This window comes from Rattus norvegicus, chromosome 9 (genome assembly GCF_021556685.1).
Source record: "Rattus norvegicus strain SHRSP/BbbUtx chromosome 9, alternate assembly SHRSP_T2T, whole genome shotgun sequence".
Classification (NCBI taxonomy): domain Eukaryota; kingdom Metazoa; phylum Chordata; class Mammalia; order Rodentia; family Muridae; genus Rattus; species Rattus norvegicus.
This window is the reverse complement of record NC_141542.1, coordinates 29,852,123-29,878,716: the sequence shown is the minus strand read 5'-3', so window position 1 is coordinate 29,878,716 and position 26,594 is coordinate 29,852,123. Positions and strand designations below refer to the sequence as shown.

Sequence of the window (26,594 nt, the reverse complement as noted above, 5' to 3'; positions counted from 1 at the left end):
TTCATCTTGTAATTTTGGAATCCTTTAGACTTCAAAAGGGTGATTTAATAGTCACATTATGCTAACATGCCAGGCTTACATTTTCTCACCAATTGTTGATGCTTTGGGTTTGCAATTTTTTGCTAAAAATAAGAGTTTGAGGGGTTGGGGATTTAGCTCAGTGGTAGAGCGCTTGCCTAGGAAGCGCAAGGCCCTGGGTTCGGTCCCCAGCTCCGAAAAAAAAAAAAAAAAAGAACAACAAAAAAAAAAGAGTTTGAACAAAATAAACGAAGTCTAAAAGCCCACTCGTGACTCAAATCCAGAGAGCCCCCCCAGGCAAGAAGTCAGCTAGAGGGCTTGGGTGTTGTCAGATGTAGACCGTGGGCATTGTCCTGTCCCTCTAGTCTTAGCAGTAGGAGGTCACTCTGTGCAGGTAGTGAAGTCACCTACTAATGTTTTCAACGTAAAGATAGGAAAGTTCCGTAGGGAGACCCAGAGCCTGTGGGCAGTCTTCCCCTGCTGCATGTTTACTCAACAAATAAACATTTTGGAGTCTTTGTCTTGCTCGGATTTTTGAATCATTGACTCTTGAGGGGAAAGAGGCCCACAAGAGCAAATCTCTCCACTCTTTCTCACTATAAAACTCTCTCAGTCCGAGACCTAGAGCTGTGAATGGATTTGGGGATGTTCAGCGGCAGGGTCTTGAGGGGAAAGCCCGATAGGATAGGCAGTGTCTGAGCCAGGCAGCCTTCCCAGGGGTGGGCATGGAAAGGAATGGGCTATGAATACTAGGAGCAGACGGGAGGAAAGGAAAGAACGGAGGGTATACTGGGATGATATTTATGTAGATGTGGTCCGTCCTGGAAGAGGTAACAGAAGAAAGAAAGAAGCCAACAGAGAGCAGGCGCTGACCTACGAAGCCAGTGACGAAGGCTCTGCAAGCTGGGGAGGCGTGGGCTGGTGACAAGAGGAAGGTGGCGAGCAAGCGTGTCTTCTGTGTGCTAGGGCTAAAACATGAGAACCGTGAAGGGCTAATGAAAATCATGATGCGCAGTAGACAAGGGCACGCAGAGGCGGGCGTGGGTGAGGGGCAGAGTGGGGCGAACGGGTGGGGTGGGGTGGGGGAGAAGATGGAAAAACAGCAGGGTGCGCACCTTCGGTCCATGCTTTACGATATATGCCCATTTCAGTTCCTTTGATTTTCTAATTTCGGAGGAAGAAAGCGAAGCTAGGGGGCTGGGGGCCGCGAAGGGAGGCGCAAAGAGGGCTAGGGGTGCCAGGGCCGAGTGGCAGCGCGAGGTGTGGCCGTGCGTAGCGGGGGTGGGCGCGGGGCGCAGTCGGTGCGGGGCGGGCCGCGGCGGCGGGAGGGGAGAGGCGGGCTCCGCCGGCACACGCCGCCCCTGGCAGGGGGCCGAGCGCGCGCGAGGAGCCGCTACCGCCGCTCGGGGTCGCCTGCAGCCCCAGATTCCCGAGCGCTCGGCTGGCATGGCAGCCACCTCGGTGCCGAGCCCCGCGGCCAGCTAGGGGCGGCCCCCTGGCCCAGTCCGTCGGATCCCGCTTGACTCTGCGCCCTGGGGACGCGTCGCCTCCCAGCCGGAGGTGAGAAGCTAGGAAGACGCGGTCCCCCGGAGAGGACCTCAGGCCCAAGCGTGGCGGAGCGAGCGGGGTGTGGGGGGGACTGTGAGAGCCAGGCCTGGGTGGGTGGATGTCGGGGGACCCGAGAGATCTCTTGCAGCCAGGAACTGGGAGCCGTTCTTCCCCCAGCGCCAGCCCCCACGTCCCGTCGTGCTCGCCTTTCAGCGCTGTCCCCATCCTTTTGGACCCCTCCACCTGGATCGCGATCGCAGCCCTGGCTGTTCCCGCGCCATGGCCACGCTCGCTGCTGCCCATCCTTTGGCCTCTTTCCTGCAGACCTGGCTAGTGGGTTCCTGCCTCCAGTCTCTTCGCCTGTTCATCCCTTCCTCGCCCCCGCCCTCCCACTCCCACCCCGAGAGTCCCTCTCCTTCTCTGGCTCCTGTCACTTGGAACCGGTATCAGTGCCGCTATCTCCGCGTCAAGCCGCTTCCCAGCTAATGCCATCCCACAGGTGTCTACACGTCTGGCCGTTCATCCGTCCGTCCCTCCTGAGGCCGGAACTGACCATGCCCAGCGGCTGCCGCTGCCTAAATCTCGTGTGCCTGCTGTGCATCCTGGGGGCAACCAGCCAGCCTGCCAGAGGTGAGCGTGCTCCAGGAATTGGGTCCTGGCTCTCCTCAGCCGTCTTCGCTGGCACGTTGACCTCTGCCGGCTGGAGACGGCACTGCAGCCGCCCCATTCCATCGGGCTGGTGAAATCTAGGTGCTCTCGTTGGAATGGGACGCTCATCCGTGCCCATGACTTGAGCCCGTCTGACTGCTGAAACCTCTGCCAAGTTCCACGCCTGGGAAATCAGACTTTAACCCAGACTCAGCCCACTACACCAATCTCTTTCAGCGGATGACTGCAGCTCCCACTGTGACCTGGCCCACGGCTGCTGCGCTCCTGACGGCTCTTGCAGGTATGTGCCTCAAATCCTTTCCTCCCCACTTTTCTGTCCTCCTCACTCTAGAGCAGGTCAAAAACACATAACAGTATCTAGGCGCTTAAGACCTTCTTTGTTTTTACACAACAGGATGACCAGTCCCCTTCCCTCCCCGTACCTCATTTTGCCTCTTACTTAAGAGCTTGTATACCCAACTCTTTATTCTCTCAAGGGCGTCTGTCCCTCGAGATGCCCATAGACACACCTGAAGCTTGAGAGTTTAGGGACTGAGAGCCACAGGAGAAAGGAAACGGAAGACAAAGGCTGCAGGAGGAGGGTGGCTGCAGGGGGATGATGGTTTGTTCCTTGGAGAATTCTACCATTGACTCAGCTTGGCACACTGGGCAAACTGTGTGGCAGAGAAGGTTTTGAACATGAGAAGGGAGCCAGTGAGGGCAGAGACTTGGCATGGAGCTGGGGTACTTGAGACTAGACATCCTCGGTGGGTTTATAAAAAATAAGTCGCTGAGCAGTGGCTCCTTTAATCCCAGCACTTGGGAGGCAGAGACAAAGCAATCTCTGAGTTCAAGGCCAGCCTGGTCTACAGAGTGGGAGGGTTTAGGACTGCCATGGCTACACAGAGGAATCCTGTCTCTGTGTAGACATGTGAAAAACAAAACAAAAAGTCATAGAGCTGGTGTGGTGACACATACCTGTGATTTTAGTGTTTGTGAAGCGATGCTAGAAAGGTCAGGATTCCAGGCTAGCCTTGTCTACTTGAGACAAAAGATAAAACAAACACTCGCCCCCCAGCAAAACAACCCAGATACTTGTTTGTTCGGAGTCTGAAGGGAAGAAGGTCCTCAGAAAGACTCCCACTCTTTCAAATGTGCATAACCAGACACTCCATGGATGGCACCAGAGGCTTTACAGACATTGTTTTATTTGAGAATACTCTTCAAGGGAGACATTTTTTTCCTCAGTGTTCGGGTGAGAAAAGAGATTATGAAAGGCTAGACAAAATGCCAATGCTGAACTTCAACACTGGAGTCTGTCCGATTGCTTATGTGTCCATCTGCCCAGCCCTGCACCTAGCTAGAAGCTCTGGTTCTATTCCACGCAGCGCACACACCCTGATCTTGTGTTTTCCCCACCAGGTGTGACCCAGGCTGGGAGGGGCTGCACTGTGAGCGCTGTGTGAGGATGCCCGGGTGCCAGCACGGTACCTGCCACCAGCCCTGGCAGTGCATCTGCCACAGTGGCTGGGCAGGAAAGTTCTGTGACAAAGGTAGGATGGAGGTGCTATTGGCTATAGAGCCCATGTGTTCTAGAACAGCCATTAACATTTCCTATTCACCGAGCACCTGTGGTGTTGTGTTCAAATCCTCAAATAGTGTATTTTTATGTGACCCTCTCTTGGTGTCTGAAAGGATTCTCAACATTACCCCGTGATGTTGGAAAGGCAGCTACTATAAATTATATGCATTTTTAGATTTTTTAAAAAATATATAGGTGCTTTGTCTGCATGTATACCTGAAGGCTGGAAGAGGGTATTAGATTGTGAGCTGCTGTGTGGGTGCTGAGACTTGAACTTAGGACCTCTGGAATAGGTCTTAACTGCTGAGGCATCTCTTCAACCCCAAACTGTACCCATTTTAAACATGATAAAACTATGGTCCACAGAAGAGCCAAGACCAGGGGTTTGGTAGCAGGGTACCAAAGGTCTGAAGTGTGAGCCCTATTCAGAGCTTTGGATCTGGACCACATGAGTCCTGGGGACCAAATATGAGTGGCTATTCCACATCTTCTTCCCCCTCTCCAGATGAGCACATCTGTACTTCACAATCACCCTGCCAGAATGGAGGCCAGTGTGTGTATGACGGGGGTGGTGAGTACCACTGTGTGTGCCTGCCAGGCTTCCGTGGACGTGGCTGTGAGCGCAAGGCTGGACCTTGTGAGCAGGCAGGGTGAGTGCTGGACCCTGGGGGAGCTAGACCAGAATCTGGTGTTGAAGAAAGAGGCAGGGCTGTCAGTAGAATGGGGGACTGAGAGTCAGGCCCACACAAGGACACCTCAGGAGAAAAACCCGTGTGACAGTGTGCCTGGTTCAAATGCTCGACCTCTTTGTAACAGAGCCATCGCTTCTCGGCCAGTGATGATGTGGTGGTGGAGGAGGAGGGCGTGGGAGGGGAGGCACCAAGGACTCCCTTTACTTTCTTACAAAAGCTGACATGCAGCCTTAAGAGCTGGCTGGCTCTTTCAGTGCAGATTATGAAACGTCCACAGGGCTGGACTTGCCCCACTTCCGCTACAGACCTAAGAGCCTGTGGAGGGAACAGCCAGCTCCGCTCTGAGCCCTGAGCCCGGGCCAGGCCACGTGCTAACTGCTTGACATCGGGTTCTCTCGTTTAACCCACACGATTTGGCTATTTTTGTTCTCATTTTAAAAATAAGGTTATTTGAAACTCAGAGGGAAGGGGGGGGGGCGTTCAGGACACGGATCGGCAAGTGGATACCAATGCTCTCTCCTCTCCCACCTCAGCTTCCCGTGCCAGAACGGAGGGCAGTGCCAGGACAACCAGGGTTTTGCCCTCAACTTCACCTGCCGCTGCTTGGCGGGATTCATGGGTGCCCACTGTGAGGTCAATGTGGATGACTGTCTGATGCGGCCTTGCGCTAACGGTGCCACATGTATTGACGGCATAAACCGCTTTTCCTGCCTCTGTCCTGAGGGCTTCGCTGGACGCTTCTGCACCATCAACCTAGATGACTGTGCTAGCCGCCCGTGCCAGAGAGGGGCCCGCTGCAGGGACCGTGTCCATGACTTTGACTGCCTGTGCCCCAGTGGCTATGGTGGCAAGACTTGTGAGCTTGTCTTACCTGCTCCGGACCCTGCCACAATAGGCACCCCGCAAGCGCCCGCCTCAGCTGTGGTGGTGCCTGCTACGGGGTCGGCCCCTCACAGTGCAGGGGCAGGCCTGCTGAGGATCTCAGTGAAGGAGGTGGTGCGGAGGCAGGAGGCTGGGCTTGGTGAGTCTAGCCTGGTCGCTCTGGTGGTGTTTGGGTCCCTCACTGCTGCTCTGGTCCTGGCCACTGTGTTGCTGACCCTGAGGGCATGGCGCCGAGGTATATGCCCCACTGGACCCTGTTGTGACCCAGCCCCACACTACGCACCAGCTCGGCAGGATCAGGAGTGTCAGGTTAGCATGCTGCCAGCAGGGTTCCCTCTGTCACCAGACCTGCCCCCTGAGCCTGGGAAGACCACAGCGCTGTGATGGAGGGTGGCTTTCTAGCTGCCGTCCTTACCTCCTTTCACCTCAGACTGTCACCAGCCCTCAGCTTTAGTACACCCATCCAGGGGATTTCAGCCTCACATCAGAAATATTATTTTTTTAAAACACAGAATGTAAGATAGGAATTTTATCAAATAAAATTATGAAAATGCAAGTGGGCTTCTACGGAAGGAAAACCGGCCCAGAATTCTGGGTAAAAGGGCCCACGTGGGCTGGTTCTGGGGAAGCCTCAGTCTTCGGCCCCCACTAGGAGTGGTTTTCATGGAGGAAGCCAGGGTGCTGTGTCCCCTCTGAGGGAGTGGGGGAGAGGTAGGAGCACAGAGGAGGATGTAACCAGCAGGCCTGGTGGGAAGGAGCACACGCCCCAGTGGGAGGGAGGCTCAGCACGCGGCAGGAAGGGAGTGGGCCCCCTGCTGGCTGCTCTGCAGGAGCTGCCTAAACAGGGAATGGGGCTGGTTGCGCAGGGCTGAGGGGGAGTCCAGTTCCACCACCCTCCCGGCTTGGAGCACCAGCACCCGGTCAGAGTTTAGGATCGTGTTGAGCCTGTGTGAGAGAAAGAAGGCTGTCAGTGCGGGTGGAGGACAAAGCCCTGAAACGAAACTGACCTCATGTCCTTCCAGATCCCTCCAGACTGCACCGGTCTGTGCCCCCCGCAGGTTTGAGCCCCTGGGTCTGCTATGGGAAGAATCACGGTGTCCTCCAGAGGATGCGCTACTGAGGGTCTTGATCCCCTCCCTACCTATGGTCAGAGGTCTATGTTTCTGCTGTCCCTGAGGAGTCTCACACCTGTGGGCAATGGTCAGCACTGTCTTGTTGGCAAAGCGTCTGCAGATGGTTTGCTGGAGCAGCTGGTCTGTCTTCTGGTCCACACTTGCCGTGGCCTCGTCAATGCACAAGATCTGGACAGTATGCAGCAGGGAGGGGAAGTAAGAGGGGAGACTATAACCTACTTATGGTTCCCCACCTTCAGCTTTGCCCTGAGACCCCCCTCCAGCCCACCTCCCCCCTTCCACACATCCCTGCCTCTTAGAGGTCTCTTCTTCCTATCTTACCTTAGCATCTGTGAGAAGAGCCCTTGCCAGGCATAGCAGCTGTCTCTGCCCTAGGGACAAGTCCCTGCCCCTTTCGCCCAGCTCCCCATCCAGGCCTCCTGTAAGCAGAGCACCTGTATTGTCAGTGGCCATTTTTGTTTCTTGCCTGCTCTTCCCGGCGCACCCAGGACTCACCTATGGCCATGGCCACCTCACTCAGGTGGCACTGTTCTAGGGCTTGCCACAGGGCCCTGTCCTCATGTAGGCCCTGGGGGTCCAGGTTCTCCCGAACGGTCCCACTGAACAAGAAGGGCTCCTGGGGGATGACAGCCAGCTGGGATCTGGGGAGCAAGGACATAGGGGCCAGGCTGGAGATGCGTCCATCTTCTGCGGTCCAAGTTTACCTACGCGGTCTGGCACTCCTAAGGAGATCTGGGGGTGAGAACCCTCTGCTTCCCACTCTGTATCCACCAAATCCTCAGTGAGTCAGCCCCCTACTTAGGACAGCAGGTACAGTGAGGAGCACCAGAGAGATCAAAGGCCTAGACCGAGGCTGGAAGGGATTACACTTCGTTGATGTTTTCAAAGCCAGAGAACAAAATGGCTGAACTATGGTACTGACCCAAGACAGAAGCTTCAAGGAAGGACATGAAGAGAGTGGGAATGGGGTGGAGGAGCAACTGGAAGAATATTATTGTGACATTCCCCAGGAGCCCCATGGTAAGCCACTGCAGGCCCTGGGCCAAGTTGGAGGGGGCCAAGGAAGAGCTAGAAGGTCAAGACCAACACAGCTTTGTAGGGAGGGCAGAAAAGGCAGGACAGGAGCAGCCAAGTGCTCTGGGTTTAGGATGGAGCTTCCTTCCCCTCCCCATGTTGTGGAACTGAGAGAAAGTGATGCTGAGGGTAAACTGGGAATGGGCGGGGCGTATACGCCAGATGACATCACTTGTGGCCAAGTACAACTGACCCAGACCCCAAGCTGCCCCATGTACTGCCTGCCAAGCCTGAGGCCTGAGGGCTCATGGCATCTGGGAATATAGTTCCCTGATTTAGAAGGCAACGGCTAGTGTCTGGAGCAGAAGGTATATATATTCTGGGAGCTAAGAAAGTGGCTAACCTGGGGCAAGGAAGGCCCACTGAGCATCAGCTGTGACGGTGGCCACAGCTTCGCCTGGCTACCTCCTCTTCCCTGGCTGCCCATTGGCCCTGGCTGCCTTACACCTTCCTAGAGGACTGCCCTCCCCCTGCCCCCAAATCTCCTGACCCCCAGACCTGAGCTCAGCCAGCTCCAGCTGGCTGGTGTCCACACCGTCCAGGAGCACTCGCCCTGCACTGGGCTCCAGCAGCCGGAAGAGCACCAGAAACAGGGAAGACTTGCCGGAGCCTGTGCGGCCCACAATGCCCAGCTTCTCGCCAGGCTCCACGCGAAAGGTCACCCCGTCTAGGGCATTTGGCAGCCCTGGCCGATACACCAGCACCACATCCTGGAACTCCACACTTCCCTGGGTCAGCCAGCTGACGCGCTGGTGGGGTGACTGTGGGAAGGGGGTGAAGGAGAAATGAGGATGAGAGGATTGGGGGGACAGAGGGAATGAGTGAGGAGCGTCTGAGTGAGAGCAAAGGCAGAGGAAACGGGGGTAGGGGGTGATGGGAAAAGACACAGGAAAAAGACAGCCAGGAGCCAAAGAGAAGGGCCCAGGAGGGCTGGAGGACGCCCCATGGCGGGCAACTCTGACCCGGGGCAGCAGCCCAGATGTATGTACCTGTGGTGGCTGGCCATGGGGCTCCTGGGGAATGTCACAGGAATATTCCTCCAGTCGTTCAACGCTCACCATCATGGCTTCCGTCTGTGTGAAGCTGCTCACCAGGCCGGAGAGCAGGCCCGTCAGAGACAGTGCATAAGAAAGCACGAGGCCCACCAGCCCTGCGGAGAGGAGTACCGGCTGCTAGGGGACCCCTGGATACTGAGAAGTGTGTTGGGGAGGACCCCAGCTTTGGACTGTGCGCGTTTAGGGGCAGAGGAGCCGGCCAGGCTGGGGAAGGCCAGCTGGGAGCCGTGGCGGATGCCTGGAGAGAGAGGCCCGAGGGGTGGCAGGCAGATGCTAAGGTGGGATGTTGGCAGGCAGCAGGGCTATCTATGGACAGGAGCGAGGGAAGGATGACATCACAGGTCTGGGTCTAGTCCCAGATCTGCCACTGCCTGTGGGTTTCTTAGCACTAGAATGAGGGTAATGACAGTACTGACGACGAATCCTCACAGGGAGCACTGGGTAGGAGGTAATGGTGGGGTGGGGAGGGGGTTGGGAGACACTGGAGGGGGTCTGGAACAATGACATGGAATGTCTTGCTCCTAAAGTAAGGGTGATGGGGTCCCAGGGTGGCACCTGGGTTGGCAAGGCCCTGCTGGTGCTGCACCAGGGCAATGCCCGCAATGGCGCTGACCACCGCTGCCCCCATGAGCTGCAGCCGAATGTCCAACCACTGCATCGTGGCATAGGAAGCAAACTGGCACCTCTGGTTCAGCTCCAAGAGTCGCTGGTTCTCCTCCTCAAACCTGGAGGAGGCCGGGAAGGAAGGCAAACCAGTGCGCTGTTGAATGGATCTTACTCCTTCCCTGGGGCATGCATCCTTCCTAGAAGCTGACCCTCATATCACCCCCACCCCCTTCTGAATTGTACATTTGGGAGACACCTTTACTTGTAACCCCTGTGTTGTGTCCTCCCCATCACCTCATCCCTGTCCCCACCCCCCGGACTCTGACTGGAAGATGTACCTGTAAGTGGCCCCTGCAGCCCGGAGCACAGGGAGGCCTGCCAGGGTGTCAGCCAGGTGGGAGTAGAGCGGAGACAAGGTGAGGCTGCCCAGACGCCGCAGCTCCCGGAAGGAAGCCCTGTAGCGGCGCTGCACGCCGTAGTAGATGAAGCTCAGAGGCGGCAGCAGGAGCAGCAGCCAGGGCAGACCAGAACCCAGGACAGCGAGGAGGCCCAGCAGCCCTACAGAATTGGCCAGCAGGATGTTGAGGAGGAAGGGCAGGCTGTCGTCTACACAGGCGACGTCTGAGGAGAAGCGGTTCAAGACCCGGCCGGAAGGTGTGGAGTCATAGAAAGTCACTGGTGCCTGGAGAAGGGAGGTGGTTGGATAGGGTCAAGGGCTGAAGAAAAAGGGCTGGTAGACAGGAGGGCGTGGGTGAGGTAGGACAGATGGCCTGCAGTAGATAAGAGAATATATCCCCAAAGCTGGGCTGTCGAGGAGTTGGTGGAGCTTGGAGAGAACTATCTCAAGGTTCCTCAGGCCAGGGGCAACCCTACAAGACCTGCTAAACATTCACTACCCTCTGGGTCGGACAGGCTCTTTTAAGAGCAGAGAGTCAATCCACAAGATGGATGCTTTGTAAGTCAGTAAATGAGACCTAGATGTCTGGAGGAAAACTCTGCCTGCAACTGGGGATCAGCACTGCCCGTCAAAGGGCTGGGGTTCTGAGCCTGGCCATGTGGGCGCAGGTGTATAATCCTAGCATTCTGGGGTGAAGGTGGGAGAATTAGCTCGAGGTCATCGTCATGGCAACAAGAACCCCTACCTCAAAAACCACAAATCAAACCAAAACCAAATGGAAGCTCGGGTGGAGTCAGGCCTTGAACCTCAGGCCTGCTGCTTGGGAGATGTGAGACCCCAGGAGTCTGTTTCTTTCACCAAGATCCCTGATCCTTGTCATAAAAATGGGGACAACAGGAATTTTCTACTCTAGGGAATTCTCACTTTCCTGTAACAATTCTATGCTTGCTCTGCTTAAAAAAAAAGTGTGGGGACATTGGGCTTGGTTGATAACAGGTGTGCGAATGACAATAGCTAACAAGCTTGGGTGTGGAACAAACCTACAATCCCACTCCTCAGGAGGCACAGGCTGGAGGGTCAGTGTGGAGGTAGTGAGAGCCTGTTGCTAGTCAATAAATTAAATAACAATTAAATCAACACAACTCCTATTTAAATGAGAAAGCAAAGACAGAAGACACAACAGCACTGCCTCTTAAGTTTACTTTTTTTTAAAGGCAAGGTCTCACAGGCTGCCTTTCACCTCACTATGTAGCAGGCTAGCTTCCAACCCAAGAGGCTACTGCTTCAGCGTTCCAAGGGCTGAGCTTACAGGTGTATACCACCGTGCTTGCCAAGAGTGAATCTTTGGAATAGCTCTAAATAAAAACTGTGAATAATTAGGATTAAAAAGACATGCGCGAAGCTGGGTGTGAGAGCACCCAGAGGCAGAGGCAGGCAGGTCTCTGTAAGTTCAAGGCCAGCCTGGTCTACAGAGTGAGTTCCAGGACAGCCAGAGCTGCATAAGGAGATCCTGTCTCAAAACAATAATATGTGCAGAAGAAATAAAAATATTAAAGGGCTTGGGGATTTGGCTCAGTGGTAGAGCGCTTGCCTAGCAAGCGCAAGGCCCTGGGTTCGGTCCCCAGCTCCGGGAAAAAAAAATTAAAACGTGCATTCACATAAACCAGGCATTCTGCAACAAACAAACAAACAAACAAACAAACAGATAACAGATTAAATACCCTAACCCTTACTATTAATCAACATGTTAAATCCCTTAGTAAGGTTGATTATCAAGGAAGAAAAGGGAAAATGGAGCAGTACAGACATGAAAATAAAGAACACAAGGAGAAAGCAGGCGTTGCCTGACTTGCAAAGCCGAGCCTTAGCACCTCGAGTCCAAGATGGGACTCTGAGGAACGTTCTCTTACTTGCCCTGTTTATGGATGACAAGTTACAGGATTAAACCATGAGATCGGAATCCGGGTAGATGCTGGCTCCGTAGCTTTTGGGTCTGAGATTATTATATGCTGCCCCGTTTGTCAGGGGCTAGTGTGTGGACTGGGAGTGTGGGATGTAGGCAATGCACTAGAGGCAGATGAACTGGGGCTACCCCGCACCCTCCATGCCCTCACCATGAGCAGTCGGTGCAGTAGACGGTGGTGTAGGCTAGCAGCTGCTTGAAGGGCGCCTGCTGCAAAGAGCACAGCCCGGAGCAGGGTGCAGAGGGAATTGACACCAGCAATGGTTGCGTACACGGTGAGGTAGAAGTGGACGTCTGAGGAGCCATTGGAAGTAGCTTTGTGCAGTGGGATGCTGAGCGGTGGGGAGGAGATTGCAGGTAGCTCAAGGAAGGGCTGCTCAGGGCGCCCCTCTCTAGGGCCACCTTTTCACACCCTCTAAGACTACCCGTGCCCCCTCGAGGCTACTGGAGAGCACCAGACCTGCTCCCAGCCTCACTCACTAGAGGTTTCCGGGGGAGAAGAGGAGCAGCCGTGGGGAGAAGAATCCCATGGAGCGTGGGCTGGAGGAAGCGGGACGCTCCTCGGAGCTATTTCTGCCTGCCTTCAGCTGAGAGAGCCAGTGAGCGAGCCACCAATCAGCACCGTTGCGCGTGGCTGGATGGAGAGAGACGGGAAGGGACAGGATGCAGAGACTCATCTGTTTGGTTCTACTCAAACATTCGCATTCTCAGCCCTCCCTCTACCGCGCCTTCCCTCCTCTGTACTCCGCCCTGGATACTTTGGTCCTTTCTAGGTACATGTTCCTGGACCTATCACCCTCCAGCTCTGCAGACCACGTGACCAATTTTGTAGCCTGAAACTTGCCTGGATGGCAGAGAAAAAGGTAACCATGGAAACAAGCTGCGGTGGTGCACACCTATAATTTCCACACTCAGAAACTGAGGCCGGGGAATTGCAGATTCAGGCCAACCAACCAAACAAACCCATAACGATATATTTTTAAAAAGACCGACTCCAGATGGGTGCTGGAGAGATGGCTTAGCAGTCAAGGCCATGTGCTGCTCTTGCAGAGATCCCGGGTTCAATTCTCAACAGCAAGGCTGTTTGCAACCATCTGTAACTCCAGCCCTAAAGGATCCCACTGAACACTGTGCACCTCACACAATGCACAGACATACATGCGGGAAAAACACTCATACACGAAGCGAGTAATGTTTTAAATTTAAAAACAGAACTGTTGTAGAACACTACATCTAGCTGACTCCTGGAACCCTCAAAACTGGGGTACCCTTCTGTCCCAGCTGTGGGCTAGGCTTGGGAGGGTCCAGAGCTTTGTGGGGATTCTACACGGTGGCTTTGGTCATGAGTGCCTGGACACTGGCTGGGGATGCGGTGCAGGCAGGCAGGTAAGGAGCTCCCGGGGTCCGCTCACCTTGCATGAGGAGCAGGGAGATGAGGATGGCGGTGGCCAGGCCACTGCCCATGGCCCTCCAGTATGCTCGGTACACGTGCAGGGCCACGGCGCCCTCGCTTTTGCTCTCCTCCTGCACGAGGCGACCGGATGTGTTCTGCGCCACATCCAGCTCCTCTGTGGTTTTCTCTAGGTTGTGTACAGACGGGGACTGACCTGGGAGAATCAGGGAGGCCTCAGAGGATTACGCTTGCAATATGAGTGCTTTACCGGAGCAGGCAGGCCTTAAAACTCATTTCCCTTGTGTGCCAGAGAAAAGCAAGACCAGTGCCTCCACCCCCACCCCCCAGCCTCTGATGTGCACATGCAAGGCCCTGGCTTTGACTCCCAGGAATTTGAGGGAAAATAAAACCCAAAGAAACAACAGCTTTCCCATGTGCGGTGCACACCCATCATCTCAGTACTCATTAGAACTGTGTGTTTGAGGCCAGCCTGGGCTACATAGTAAGTTCAGGGCTAGCCTGGGCTGTACAATAAGACCCTGCCTCCCACCTCTGGGCCATACCTGAGTCAGTCACTTGTTCCTTGTCAGCCAAGGCTGTGGGGGCAGCTTGCACCAATGGCAGAATCTCTGAGGGAGGCCCTGGACGGTAGCAGGGGAGGAGGCTGTTACAGGTCTGCTTATGCCTTTGTAAACGTGTGTATAATCCCACCTTCCCCTCTCTGGCTATCCTCCCTGGCCTACCCAGTGGACTCATGGGTCATGGCTGTGAGTCTAGCCAGCAGAAGCTCCCAGGCGAGCCACGGCTAAGAGTTGGCAACCCGCCACCACCTGCACCGGATCATCTGTCACTACTGCAGAGCCTGCTCCCAACTTCTAACTCAATTCCAGACCTTCTGGCTGGGCCTCACAGTTTCCTGTGGCTTTGCTGAGAGCTCTGCAGGTGGCCATGCCCCTCTGGGTAATAATCCACCAGAGCTCACTTCTGTGAAGCCGCAAGACTGCTCTCGAAGTTCCCAGGCAGCTAAGAGCTCAGGCACGTTGCTCCCTCCCTCCCACCCCTGCTTCCCCCCATCTCCCGTTTCCTCAAGCTGATCCTGTGACAGGGGTGGAGGGGGAGAGCTGAGATGCACTCAGGTCACGTGTGGAGGGGTGGCAGGATCTGACCAGCATGTGACACTATCTGTCCTTGTATCAAGCTACTGCAAGTGTTTCCTCCACCACATCACCTGCTCGGACCAGGCGCCCAGCCTCCATCAACAGCACCAGGTCAGCCCTCTCCAGGTACTCGGTGCGATGGGTGCACAGCAGCCGGGTGGTGTGGCCCAGCACTCCCAGGATGCACCTGTGCAACAGGTGGTTGGCCACATCTGCATCCACAGCAGCCAGAGGGTCATCAAGGAGGTAGAGTGTTTTCTCCTGGACAGAATGGACAGCGGGCACCATGACTGGCTGGGCTCAGAGGCTCTCCTAGACCTAGGTAGGTGTCAGGGCAACCAGAAAAGACAGGTGCGAACAACTCTACAGTGGTAGGAAGATGAGACCTGAGCGTAGACTTCCTGCCCACTGAGTGTGAAGTCAGAGACATGGGTTTGCTGCTTTGCTGGGTCCCAGTGCCCAGGCCTTTATTTTTTCAGGCCTTGAACCTGAAAACAGGGTGGGGTGGCCAATAACTAGAAACAAGGAGTGGTGGAGGGAGAAACCAAACACAAGGGGAAATATTCCCAGCCCTTACTTGCAAGTCCTGGAGCACTTCCCTGACCCACCAGCCTACCAACCCCTGCCCCTCACCCCTTTAACTTACCTGGTAGACAGCTCGGGCAAGGGCAATCCGGGCCCTCTGTCCCCCGCTGAGGGTCACACCCTTCTCTCCAACCTCTGTCTGGTCTCCAGCAGGCAGGATCTGAAGAAACAGACACCTGGTGGTTAACAACCCCCCACGCTCTGTCTTCTGTCCCCTTGTAGAGAAAAGATACTGTGGTCATCAACAGTTATTTCAGCCTGGGATGGGTGATTCAGGGCAATCCCAATACCCCCAGCTATTAAACAATTAATGTAGGGGCTGGGGATTTAGCTCAGTGGTAGAGTGCTTACCTAGGAAGCGCAAGGCCCTGGGTTCGGTCCCCAGCTCCGAAAAAAAGAACCAAAAAAAAAAAAAAAAAAACCCCCAAAAAAAAAACAATTAATGCCTTCTGGGCAGTGCCAGTTTAAATTAGAATGGCCCACTTGTTGAATAGTCTCACTTGTTTGAATACCTGGTCCTCAGTGAGTAGAACTGCTTGGGAAGGATTAGGAGGTGTGGCCTTGTTGAGGAGGTGTGTCACAGCAGTCAGCCTCTGCTATTCTTTTTTTTTTTTGTTCTTTTTTTCGGAGCTGGGGGCCGAACCCAGGGCCTTGCGCTTGCTAGGCAAGCGCTCTACCACTGAGCTAAATCCCCAACCCCAGCCTCTGCTATTCTTGGTTAGCTCTCTTTGCTTTGTGACTATTGTCTCACGATGTGAGCTTTCAGCTACTGCTTTGCCTCACCACCATGCCTGTCTGCTTATTGCCCTGCCTCTTGTCACAATGGTTATGGACAGCTCCCAGTAAACTCTTCTTCCATAAGTTGCCTTGGTCACGGTGTTTTATCACCGCAATGGGAACGTAACTAAGGCATAGGAATCATCTCACTTGAAGCCAGGGAGATCTTATAACATTTGTGTTATTTCCTCTTGACAGATGGGGCCACAGCATAGGTAGATGAACCACCTTGCCTTAGGATGTGACGTATGAAAAAGGGATGAAAGATGTCCCTTGATCAGAATCAAAGGTCCTTCTGCCAAGGCAAGTTTCATATTTATCTGGGTAGGCCAATGGCGACCATGGTCCTAGAGGAGACATGGGGATTGGCTAAGAATCATAGTTAAAAGCTGATTTGTCTCTGATGCTTTTAGTACCTGGCTTGTGTGTATGGGGAATTTAATGGCTTGGCAGCTTTCTCAAGGATTCCAAACAAGACTTTGACTCTTCTAAATCTTCCTAGTTAGGTAGGGTTAGAGGCCTCCGGGCTCTTCTAGCTGCTGTGAGCAATGCCCTCCCAATGCTCCCGTGAGCCTTAGAGGGAAGTGGGGACCACGCAGCTGAATATTCTAGGAGGCCCAAAGGCTGACTTCTTGCCCTAGGTGAGTAATGCCTGTGCAGAAGCCCTTTCCAGAGAACCAAGTGGAGTCTGGAGTGTTAAGGATGTGCCGGGAAGCAGCCAGATGAGGGTGTCAAGCCAGGTACTCACGCTGAGATCATCATTGAGGGCGCAGGCCTCCAGCACCTCCCTGTACAGCTGGGCATCAAATGTCTTCCCAAACAGGACGTTGTCTCTGATGGTGGCACACTGGATCCAGGGCTCCTGGGTGGCCAGTCCAAAGCCTTTGGACAGGTCTGACACTGCCACCCACCCACACAGCCTGCAGAGAGTCAAGGAAGGCAGCATGGGGACCAGCTCCTTGTTGGTCCCTTCCATGCCCAGGCTCTGTCTCCCAGAAGCATCCTCAGATGCAGCTGACAGCCTCTAAGGTTAAGGGGTCTAGATGTAGGTTCACTATGTACTGGAGGAAGTGGCTCTTTGGTTCCAGCCTGGCAGCTGTCCCATAGCCACACTGTGTGTCAGGTGTGGGCAGCTGTCCCATAGCCACACTGTGTGTCAGGTGTGGCTCATCTTCACTTAAAAACATGGCCTCCCTCAGTTCTTCACTGTCTCTGGACCTCTTCTGTAGGTAGCCACACTTTCAGAAAGGACAGCTGACAGCAGACTTGAGTTTTCTTCTTGTTCTAACTCTATGACCCTATCAGTGCACTATGACCCTATCACAACCTGTGGGTCGCAACCCTTTTGGAGTCCAACATCTTTCACAGGGGTTGCCTAAGACCATCAGAAACCACAGATGTTTAGGTCACCATGCACTGCAGTAGCAACAGCAAGGTTATAGGAATGAAGTAGCAATGAGGCTGGTTTTATAATCGGGGTCACCACACCATGAGGAACTGTATTAAAGGGTGCAGCATTAGGAAGGCTGAGGGCCACTGCTCTGGTACAAGCGCTCATCTCCCCTGCTCCATTTACTTCGCTAGTTTTTTTCTTTTTTCTTTTTTCTTTTTTTTTGGAGCTGGGGACCGAACCCAGGGCCTTGCGCTTGCTAGGCAAGGGCTCTACCACTGAGCTAAATCCCCAACCCCTACTTCGCTAGTTTTATCTTATTTCCTGACACAGGATTTCGAGTGTCCCAGGCTGGCCTTGAATGTGCTGTACGGGCAAGGAGGACTTAAACTCCACACCCTCTTGCCTCTGTCTCCTAAGCGAGCCCTGAGAGCACAGACTGACAGCACTCCAGCCAGTTTTAACGTTGGACTCCGGACCAAACTCAGGGCTGGTGTTCACATTTGGTGAGTGCTTGCTTTGGTAACTAAGCTGCACCCTGGCCCAGACTCACCCTGTCTGCCTCCCCATCTCCAGGCTGAACCCTCCCTAAAAAGGGGCTGAATTTTACCCTTTTCGGTACATGTGTTGTCCCCCGCCATTTACCCAGTACATTCTCACAGACAGCAGGAACCCAGTAAATGGCTCCTGTTGGGGTGAAACCAGAGTCAGGAGTACACTGAGCATTCATTACCTGTGGAGCTCCCCAGTGATGGCAGCCAGCAGTGAACTCTTCCCACAGCCGACCTTTCCCACGATGCCCACCAGCATGCCCTGCGAGGGAGCCACACAGTAAGGACTGCCTGATGGCAGAGGAAGGGCTGCCCCCAACCGATGTTTCTCCGGGCCTTGGTTAGTTCTTCAGAGAAAGATGTCTCCCTATCCCACATTGTGCACCCCCGTGCCTGCCTGCCTGCACCCACCCCAGGACAGCTGTGAGCTTTATTCTCAACTGTGTGACCTGTGAGGGAGACAGACCTGCCAGGGAGAAGCGTAAGGTACCTACGAACTCCTGAGGTATGCTGAGGCAGGTATTGGGGGGAAGGGCTCCTGTCTTTGGGGGAACTGGGGCGGGCTACATTTCCCAACACAGTGGGCAGAAGGCAGTGCTCTGCAAAACGCCCTTTCCTGAGATAGATCTGCAATTTAAAACATTCTGTTCTCCCTTCGTTCTTAGTAGCAATGCACATTCGCAGAGCTATTTCCTGTCCCAAGAAGAAGATTTACAAACGCTCAGGGATCTTGCTGGCTTTGCCCGTGATGCAGACACTATGCTCGGGTTGACCTGTCTGCCAGCGGGCACCAGGCAGGTCTATGGTCTCTCTGAGAGTGGGGGGATCAGGTCTCAGGAAGCTTCGTCCTTCACACTTCTTGGCTTGGAGTCCACAGACAGCATGGGGCGAACATGCACAGAGGAGGGCCAAGCGTGCTGCAAGTTGAGGCCTGGTTCAGCCTGCTCCTAAGACCTGTGTTCTTGCTCTGGACTCTGATTCATCGATGTATTCTCGCTGCACTGTCTTGTTTGCTTAGGCTAACTCCAGTGGGTTTCTATGGCTTCCATCTATCTATTTATATAAAACCCCCAATGTACTAGTGGAATTCCTTTGAAGAATTCCAGCCTTGTCTTGCCCAAACTAAGAATAAAAACAAAACATTCAACAAAAGCCAGAAACATGAGCCAAATGTGGTAGAGGAGATCCAGCCATTGCTGGAGACTTCTGGGTTGAGATGTGGGGCAAAGGGTTGGACAAAGGTCAGGAGAGCCGAGCCTCAAAGCCAGGGTGGAGAAGGGTCACCAGCCTGGTAGGAATGTTCCCACTCTAAGTTCTTGGACTACGCATGGCATGTCAGACGCCGCAAGGCATGACTGTTTCCACAAGACTAAATGGAAGATCACCTATGCTGCCTGTAGCCTCGGAAGGGGCAGCTGTGCCTGTCTCCCAGCCTGAAATGATGGTGGGCAAGCCCTGGGTTCTGTTCTGACCCTTCAGCTGGAAAGGGACACTGCAGGGGGGAGTGAGACGCACAGTGGGCTAGGTGGGTGTGAGCTGCCTAGAGAGAGGTGCAAACAGTGTAAGGTAGGAGCGTGGTGCACACATAAGGGGTCGTCTCCTCTCAGACTAGAACCTGCACACCGTGCCTCACCCCTGCCCTCTGGCTCCCTCCTGCACTCCTGGTAGAGCAGCATTAGTCCCTGTGTATTGATCTGGGGATCCTGCTTATCTGGGAACTCTCCCGGGGAGTCTGTCTTACAAACCTTTTTCACTTGGAGGTGACTGATGAAGGTCTTCTGGCTTGTTCCAGTTGGGTCCCAGGAGAACAGGGCTTCATGCAGCTCCAGTACTGTGGATGGCTCTGTGGGGGGATCTAAGCAGGGAAGGTGCCACTTACCCTCTGCTCCTCGTCTGCTGGAATGCAAAGGGCCCGGCGGTGGCATGTCACCGAGTCACCTGTCCCTTATCTACCTGCCCAGAGTTGATTCAGCCTGAGTCTATTGTGTCTAGATTTTGTCCCTGACTTCTCTGGAGGCATCCATGCATAGTGTCCAACAGGCTAGGGCTGGAGAGATGATCAGTGGTCATAAGCACTCTTCCAGAGGTCCCCAGCTCTGTTCCCAGGCTCCATACTGGAAGGCTCACATTTGTTAACTTTAGTTCCAAGGGATCTAATGCCCTTTCTGGCTTCCACGAGTATCTGCACACACGTGGTACACACACACACACACACACACACACACACACACACACACTCAGGCACACACATATACACATGAAATAAAACAAGTCTTAAAACAACAACAAAAAAAAAACTATATCCCCCACAGATTCTCCCCTCTGGCCTCCCTTACCAGGACTGTAGTAGGCCTCAGGGCTATAGCTTGGAAGGTCGAGGAAACGCTGGATCCGGTCCAGGGATACTTTGGATTCCAAGAGACCATTGATCACCCAGGGGAAGTTGTTGAGAGGAAGAATGAGCATGTGCACAAGTGCCAGTGCTGTAAACACCTATGTGGGGGTGGAGGCAGGGCATAACCCTGAGTCTTGTTCTACTAAGAGCACAGCCTAGGTCCCTCGGAGACTTCTTTAGAATCTCTGAGTGAGAACAAAGGTCACTAGCCCTGGCCAGAACCAATACTACATTGTGGATCCCCTGCCCCAAAGCCTCTTCAACAGCCTAACCCCAGTTAGATGGCAGCCTGGGTTATTCAGGGAGACTTTATCTTTTAAAAAAAAAAAAAAAAGAGGGGTTGGGGATTTAGCTCAGTGGTAGAGCGCTTGCCTAGGAAGCGCAAGATCCTGGGTCGGTCCCCAGCTCTGAAAAAAAAAAAAAAAAAAAAAAGAAATAGGAAAAAAAAAAGCACTTCTCCATTAAAGGACTTAATCCCCAGTCCAGGGATGAATGGAAGCTGAAGATAACAGGGAAAGAAAGAAATTCCATTACAAACGCACAGAGCCATATTTCCAAGATAATTTTAAAAATCCTTCAGAGAACACCCTCTTAGTTGGGAAAGGACAAGGCAGCTAGGGGTCCTCTTTCTCCCCTACCCATGGCTAACAATAAAGTTCTGATTTCCACCCCATATTGGTCCCTCCCCATTTCTTCCTAGGCCCATCCTCTCCCTCTATGCCGGCTGGCTTTATGTCAATTTGACACAAGCGAGAGTCATCAGGGAGGAAAAAGCCTCAACTGAGAGAATGTCTCCAGGCTGCAGGCAAGCCCATAGGACATTTTCTTAATCAGTGATTGATGGGGAGGGCCCAGCCCATTGTGGGTGGCGCCATCCCTGGGCTGGTGGTCCTGGGTTCTATAAGGAAGCAGCCTGGGCAAACCATGAGGAGCAAGCCAGTAGGCAGCATCCCTCCATGGCCTCTGCACCAGCTCCTGCCTCTGGTTCCTGTCTTGACTGAGTTCCTGCCCTCACTGCTTTGGATGATGAACTGTGGATACAGAACTGTGAGTGAAATCAAACCTGTCCTTTTCTACCTGCTTTTGGCCATGGTGTTTCATCACAGCCACGGTCACCCCTCCTTAGCTCTCACCTTGGTGGCAGTGAGCTGGTGCCCCAGGAGGACGTAGGTGATGAAGATGACGATGCAGATGACTACAGGCAGAGCAGCCCAGAGGTACACGCAGGCTGCATCCAGGTATTTGATGACGCGGAGCCGTCCCAGCTCTTGGGTCCGGCAAGCCTTCACCCGGTCCCCCAGAGCCTGCTCCCACCTGAAGAACTTGAGGACTCGAATGCCGCTCAGCAGCTCTGTCATGAGCTGGAGACAAGGACACAAGAGCGGTGTGGAGTTGAGACACGGTTCACACTCCTCCTCTGCCTGCTGCTGGGTGGGACCCCCGCCTGGTTGAAGGACCTCGGAAGCCCCTCACCTTAACCCGTGCATCCTTGTGCCGGAGCATCTCCTGGTTGTTGGCCATGATTCGGGTGGCGATCACTTTGTTGACAGGCACCAGGAGCAGTGCCAAGACTAACCCAGCCAGGAAGGCCACGCCCACCTGCTCGTACAGCAGGTAGAGAGTGATGGCCAGTTGCAGAGGCAGGCCCCAGGCCTCATGGAAGCTGCCAGCAAAGTTAAGCAGCCTCTCGGAGTCGGTGCCTAGTAGGTTCAGGACCTCCCCAGTGGGAGGGTGGCTAGGCCCAAGCTTCAAGGTTTTGCGGTAAAGGATGCTCAGCACAGCCACCCGTGCCTGAAGTGTCACTTTACGCACCTCATACCCATACTGGTTCTGTAGTACGGCGCTTATCACAGACCCACTGGCCAGCCCCAGGACGTAGAGCAGGCCGTGGCTTAGAGGCTCTTGCCCTTCCTCCAGGAAGCCCACCAGTAGGGAGAGCAGTAAAGGCCCAGAGAAGCCCAGCATGGTCCCCACCATCTTCAACAGTCCAAGGGCTATGTAGCAACATCCAAAGGCCCCATACAGGGCCCTCCACAGTTGGGCCCCCTCCTTCCAGTGCGCTTGGAAGGCTCGGGCCAGGTAGGCAGGGTGCAGTCTGCGGGGGAGGCGGCAAGTGTCCTGGGGCTGCCGGAGCTCTCCTCGGACTCCACGAGCAAGCAGAGGTGCCAACCAGGCATAGGAAAAGCGTGACAGCCAACTCTCTCCGTCTTCAGCTACCTCTCTTTCTTGACTCTCAGGGGACAGGAAGGGATCGTGAGTCCAGGGCTCTCGAGGTCCCCCAGGGGCTGCCCAGCCCAGCCCATAGGCCAAGACGGCTGCCAACTGCAGGATGAGAAGACACACACGGCCCAGAGGTCCTGGGAGAAGCGGGGGCAGAAATGTACCTCGCTGGCAATGCCACAGCAGGGTCAGTACCAGGGCTGGGGTTGGCAAGAAGGCTGCCAGAGCCAAGGCCAAGGGTCCACGAGAATGGCCATGAGGGGAATGAACCAATGCCCACAGGGCCAGGCTGTGGGTGAACCAGGCCACAGCAGTCACACACCCTGCCAGCACTTCTAGCCATAGGGGCCCTGGGTGTGACACCGGAGGTAAAACAACCGGAAGGAGGTCTAGCAGCGGGAAGACGGAGAGGAGGAAGGAAGCTGTGAGTCGGAGGCGCCAGCCAGGATTGAAAGGTTGGATGATATTGTTAGTCCTGAGGAGAAAAGAGAAGACAACACATGGCTGACACAGGGCTCAGACATGCCCATTGCCTCCAACAAGCTAGAGGTAAAATCCCTGCCCTACTTTATCCTGGATCCCAAGGCCTTTTCTTACAGGAAGCCTGCCTAGATTGTTCAATCCATTTTCTAATTTACCCACAGGTTTTCTGACTCATTCGTTTGCCACAGGTACAAACGAGTCTGACTTAAGGTTGCAGGTACCATGAAGATGCCAATTAAGACAAAAACCCACGGATTTTACACAAGGATAAACACTTTTTATAAAAAGGGTCCAGGAGAAAGTACCTGAAAGGCATCTGAAGCCTCCTAGGGAGACATTTACTTATCTGCAGCTCTTGCCCTCTAACAGGAGAGCCTACATTTTACAGAGCCTCAGGATACTCTACTGACTTTTCCTTGATTGTAAGACATGATGTACATCACTGTGTGACCTCTCAGCCCAGGAGGAACTTCTTTCAGTTCTACCTGTATCCTCCTAACCTCAAAAATGTTTTTCATAAACAACAACAACGACAAAAGGTTTACATTAAGAAACAAAAAACAAGGGGTTGGGGATTTAGCTCAGTGGTAGAGTGCTTGCCTAGCAAGCACAAGGCCCTGGGTTCGGTCCCCAGCTCCTAAAAAAAGAAAAGAAAAAAAAAAAAGAATCAAAAACAAGCCGGGTGGTGGTGGTGCATGCCTTTAATCCCAGCACTTGGGAACCAGAGGTAGGAGGATCTCTGGAGTTTGGGTCCAGCCTGGTCTACCGAGTGAGTTCCAGGATAGCCTGGGCTACACAGAGAAACTGTCTGAAAAGAAAAATCAAATACAGGGGATGTCTCAGTAGTCAAGAGTGCCTGCTGCTCTTCTCAAGAACCTGACTTCAGTTCCTAGCAGCCATATCAGGCAGCTCACAACTGCTTACAACTCCAGCTCTAGAGGACCCTATGTCCTCCTCTGGACTCCACAGGTGCACACACACACACACACACACACACACACACACACACACACACACCATACACTTGAATAATGGAAACAGCTATAGCTATGGTGGAGGCACACACCTTTAATCACAGCACTAGGGAGACAGAAGCAGGTGGTCAGTTTGAACTCTGTGAGTTCAATGTCAACCTGGTCTACTTAGCAAGTTCTAGACCAGTCAGGGCTACATAGTAAGATCCTGGAAAAAAAAAATCCTCAAATATCTCACATATAGGCAGGGGATGGTGGAGCACACCTGTAACATCAGCAGTTGGGAAGCAGGGCAGTAGGACCATAAGCTCGAGCCAAAACTGGGCTATTCAATACCTCATCCCAACAGTCTCATTCCCTCAAAGGGAAACAAACACAGCCATGATGATACACGCTTGTAATCCCAGGACTAGGCAAAATCTCCATAGGTTGGGGATCAGCCTGGTCTACATAGAGAGTTCCAGGTCAGCCAAGGCTACATATCAAAGCTCTGTCTTAAAGAAAAAAATCAAAGAGAAAACAGTTACAACAGCAAATATCAGAATGCATTTTCCAGTTCATATAAAAGAAAACTGGGTGGGTAGAGATGTGCTTACAGAGGATCTGAGTTCTGTTCCGAGCACCCACATGACGGCTCATGACCCTTTGTAATACTAGTTCCAGGGCAGCCATGCTGTCTTTTACCAGACGTGTGTGTAATACATGTGAATACGTGCAGGAGAACACTCATGTATAAAACTCTTACAGCATTTTTTTTTTTAAACGCTGAGAACGAGATTGAGGATAGAGAGACAGCTGAACAGTTACGAGCACTGGCTGCTCTTACAGAGGACAGAGGTGTTCAGTTCCCAGTCACCACATGGTGGCTCATGGCTGTCTGAAACTCCAATCCCAGGGAAATTGAAGCCCACCCCACTGGCCTCCTCAGGCACTGCACCCATGTGGTGCACAGATATACATTCAGGCAAGATCAATCAATCGATTGATGATCGATCTTGCAAGAAAGCAGAGGGTGAGGCTGGAGGTACACTCCTTTAGTCCCAGTACTCAGCAGGCAGATCCCCAGGAGTTCTAGTCCAGACTTACAGAATGACACCTTATCTCAACAACACAAAACAACCCACCCAGGTCTGTTATGCTGTTATGCTCTTTGCTATACTAAAAAAGTTTAATTGTAAACTAAACACATTAGTTCCTTTTATTCTCCCTCCTGTGGCCCAAGCTGAGATCCTCCTGTCTCAGCCTCCAGAACAGCTAAGACTGTAAGCATGTGCCACTTTGTCTAGCTTTTTTTTTTTTTTTTTGAGATAGGCTCTAAATAGCCCTGGCTGGCCTGGAACTCACTATGTAGACCAGGCTAGCCTTGGACTCGAAGTCTACAAGGTGGACTCAGACATTCACCTGCCTCTGCCTCCCAAGAGCTCGGATTAAAGGTGTGCTTCACATGCCTGGCCCCAGCAGGCTTGCTGTGGGTGTCTGTGCTAATCTCTTCTAGGCTTACCCTTCATTCTGCAAAAGGGACAGAAGGACTAACGTGGCCACCCAAGAACTAAATATAAAATCAAGGCGAGTTTAGCACCAACACCTTACAATGCAAAACCAAGTTAGTTCTCAGGTTTTGACTTTGTTCCTCTTCTCTTTACAGCTTCCCTTCACCAGAGTCTGCATCGGCTTTTAGCCTAGGGATAGCAGGGCTTGGTGGATGGAAGTAGTGTTCTTATATCTTATGCACAAGTCACCTTTTTTCTTCTAGCTACAACGTTTATCTATGTTTGTCTCCAATTCATGGCAGTTCTGTTCGGACATTTAAAACTCTGCAAAGAGAGAAGCTTTGGCGACTTTAAGGATATGCCAGGTGCTGCACTATGTGTTTAAACGTCTTGTGTCACCCTCTCAAAGCTGCGGAGACTCCGAGAAAGTAGGTGGCTTGCTCAACTAAGGGCAAACAGTAAGCTTTTATTCTGCTTCTGCCCTACACAGACCCTGCACTTCCAGAGACAGCTGGGAGAGATGTGAGTTGGTATCTCGTTGCAGTCTCTACCCACCTTGGGGTGCCCAAGTGGCAGGCGCTGAGGACGGCGAGGAGAGCGTGTGGAAGGACGCTGAGCACCAGCTGGGTGAAGCAGTGGCCCGTGGTGTCCCCTTCCCAGAGCGGGAGCGGCCGCGCCGCATCCGTGCCACAAAGCTGGGCCAGGAGCCCCTCCATAGACAGCTCACCTAGGCGGAAGCCGAGAGTGACAGGGCTCGGGACAGAGTCCCCAGTTAAAGCCCGCCCCCCAAGCCGGGACCGCCTCTGGCTTCCGCCTTGAGTTAGAGCCCGCCCATTCTTGCGGTACTTCCGGGGCTGGAGAGGAAGTCTCTGCACCTGGGGCAAGCAGGTTCTAGATCCTGATACTTAGGATGACGCTTCTGTCTCCTGTGATAGGAAGCCTGAACACCTTTACGCTGAGTTTTAATATCTCGAGTGTTTGTGGGCGAGAAAGAACCCGCTGCGCCATGACGCTAGGGCCCTCTAGAGGCAGGAAGACCTGTCAGCGGGTGCTGATCGCGGGTTTTTTTTGTTTTTTTGTTTTTAAACCATGGGGATAATAGTAATAATAATACACTTGCAAGCCTCTGCGCGTGCGTACCGCTCTCTGCTGCCCCGCGCCTGGGTGAGCTGTCGCCAGAGCGTGATGGTGTTTGCGCACGTTTCTGTCTTTTGGCTTGTGCAGTGACCCGGCCCTGTCCTTGTGCAAATTCATTTTAAGACCTGTCATGTGGAGCGCTCGCTCTCTTACCTATTGCATACTAGATGACACATGCACAGCATTTCTAATGTTTAAAGAGTTGGAAAGCCAAACATGCCTGCCGCACTGAGGAATGCTTAAGGACACGTAACAAAAGGCTATTCCGGTATCCTAAGGCTACAGGATCTTGAACGTATCCAATTTACTTGAACGTTGATTTTTGGCTTTCTTTTCTTACGAGTGGGATAATAATGCCAACCCAAGTATTGTGAAATTTGTATAAGTAATTTAAAATGTTTGCATCAAGGTTCAGAGATTAAGAAGAGTGCTTCTAGCTCTTGC

The 26,594-nt window shown here is 53.3% G+C and overlaps 2 protein-coding genes across 3 annotated transcripts; one reads left to right on the top strand and one right to left on the bottom strand.

Annotated features, from left to right (window-relative positions):
* The first annotated feature begins 1,441 nt into the window (after nt 1-1,441).
* Dlk2 (delta like non-canonical Notch ligand 2) lies at nt 1,442-5,926 on the top strand. The gene is given in 6 exon segments (NM_001108202.2): nt 1,442-1,578; nt 2,066-2,196; nt 2,452-2,515; nt 3,637-3,767; nt 4,302-4,446; nt 5,022-5,926. Coding segments are annotated over 5 exon segments (1,149 nt in total). The 5' UTR covers nt 1,442-1,578; nt 2,066-2,120; the 3' UTR covers nt 5,755-5,926.
* Nucleotides 5,850-25,800, bottom strand: Abcc10 (ATP binding cassette subfamily C member 10). 2 transcript variants are annotated; one of them, NM_001108201.1, is given in 21 exon segments: nt 5,850-6,315; nt 6,559-6,671; nt 6,825-6,922; nt 6,999-7,144; nt 8,076-8,338; nt 8,567-8,727; nt 9,188-9,357; nt 9,577-9,920; nt 11,750-11,930; nt 12,079-12,232; nt 13,011-13,205; nt 13,555-13,632; nt 14,220-14,409; nt 14,795-14,893; nt 16,259-16,430; nt 17,634-17,713; nt 19,197-19,306; nt 19,788-19,944; nt 20,980-21,207; nt 21,320-22,541; nt 25,569-25,800. In NM_001108201.1, coding segments are annotated over 21 exon segments (4,485 nt in total). In that variant the 5' UTR covers nt 25,730-25,800; the 3' UTR covers nt 5,850-6,152.
* Between the last annotated feature and the right edge of the window lie 794 nt (nt 25,801-26,594).